The sequence below is a fragment of the Penaeus monodon genome, chromosome 15 (genome assembly GCF_015228065.2).
Source record: "Penaeus monodon isolate SGIC_2016 chromosome 15, NSTDA_Pmon_1, whole genome shotgun sequence".
In the NCBI taxonomy this organism is placed as follows: Eukaryota; Metazoa; Arthropoda; class Malacostraca; order Decapoda; family Penaeidae; genus Penaeus; species Penaeus monodon.
Window position 1 is genome coordinate 1585062 of NC_051400.1, and position 338 is coordinate 1585399.

Here is a 338-nt window from a genome sequence, read left to right on the forward strand (position 1 = left end):
GACCTCACCTCCAGCAGCCGCTCGCACACCTGCTCGGGCCTGACGCGCTTGAGGTCACACTCGAGGAGCAGAATGTTGGTCTGGACGCCTTCAAGGTCGACCTTGATGACTTTACTCCCGAGGTCATTAACGGCTGAGAACGTGAATTAACTTGCATTAATGCGAAACGTGGATAAAGATATTGCCTTGAACGAAATCAGTCTAATATTTTATTATCAAATTAATTATTTATGTCCAAGGATTGCAATTCAAATTTCGTGAAAATTTCTGAGTGAAAAAAAAAAAAATCCTTGATTTAAAAAAATCCATCGAGATATTATGATATAACCAGATACTGA

The 338-nt window shown here is 39.9% G+C and overlaps 1 protein-coding gene across 1 annotated transcript in view; it reads right to left on the reverse strand.

Moving 5' to 3' along the window:
• The window catches only part of LOC119581623 (probable low-specificity L-threonine aldolase 2), a 10973-nt gene that overhangs the window by 626 nt on the left and 10009 nt on the right, over positions 1 to 338 (reverse strand). Inside the window, exon 8 of the mRNA XM_037929741.1 lies at positions 9 to 133. Within this exon, the coding sequence (XP_037785669.1) occupies positions 9 to 133 (125 nt within the window). The remainder of the gene's footprint in view (positions 1 to 8; positions 134 to 338) is intronic.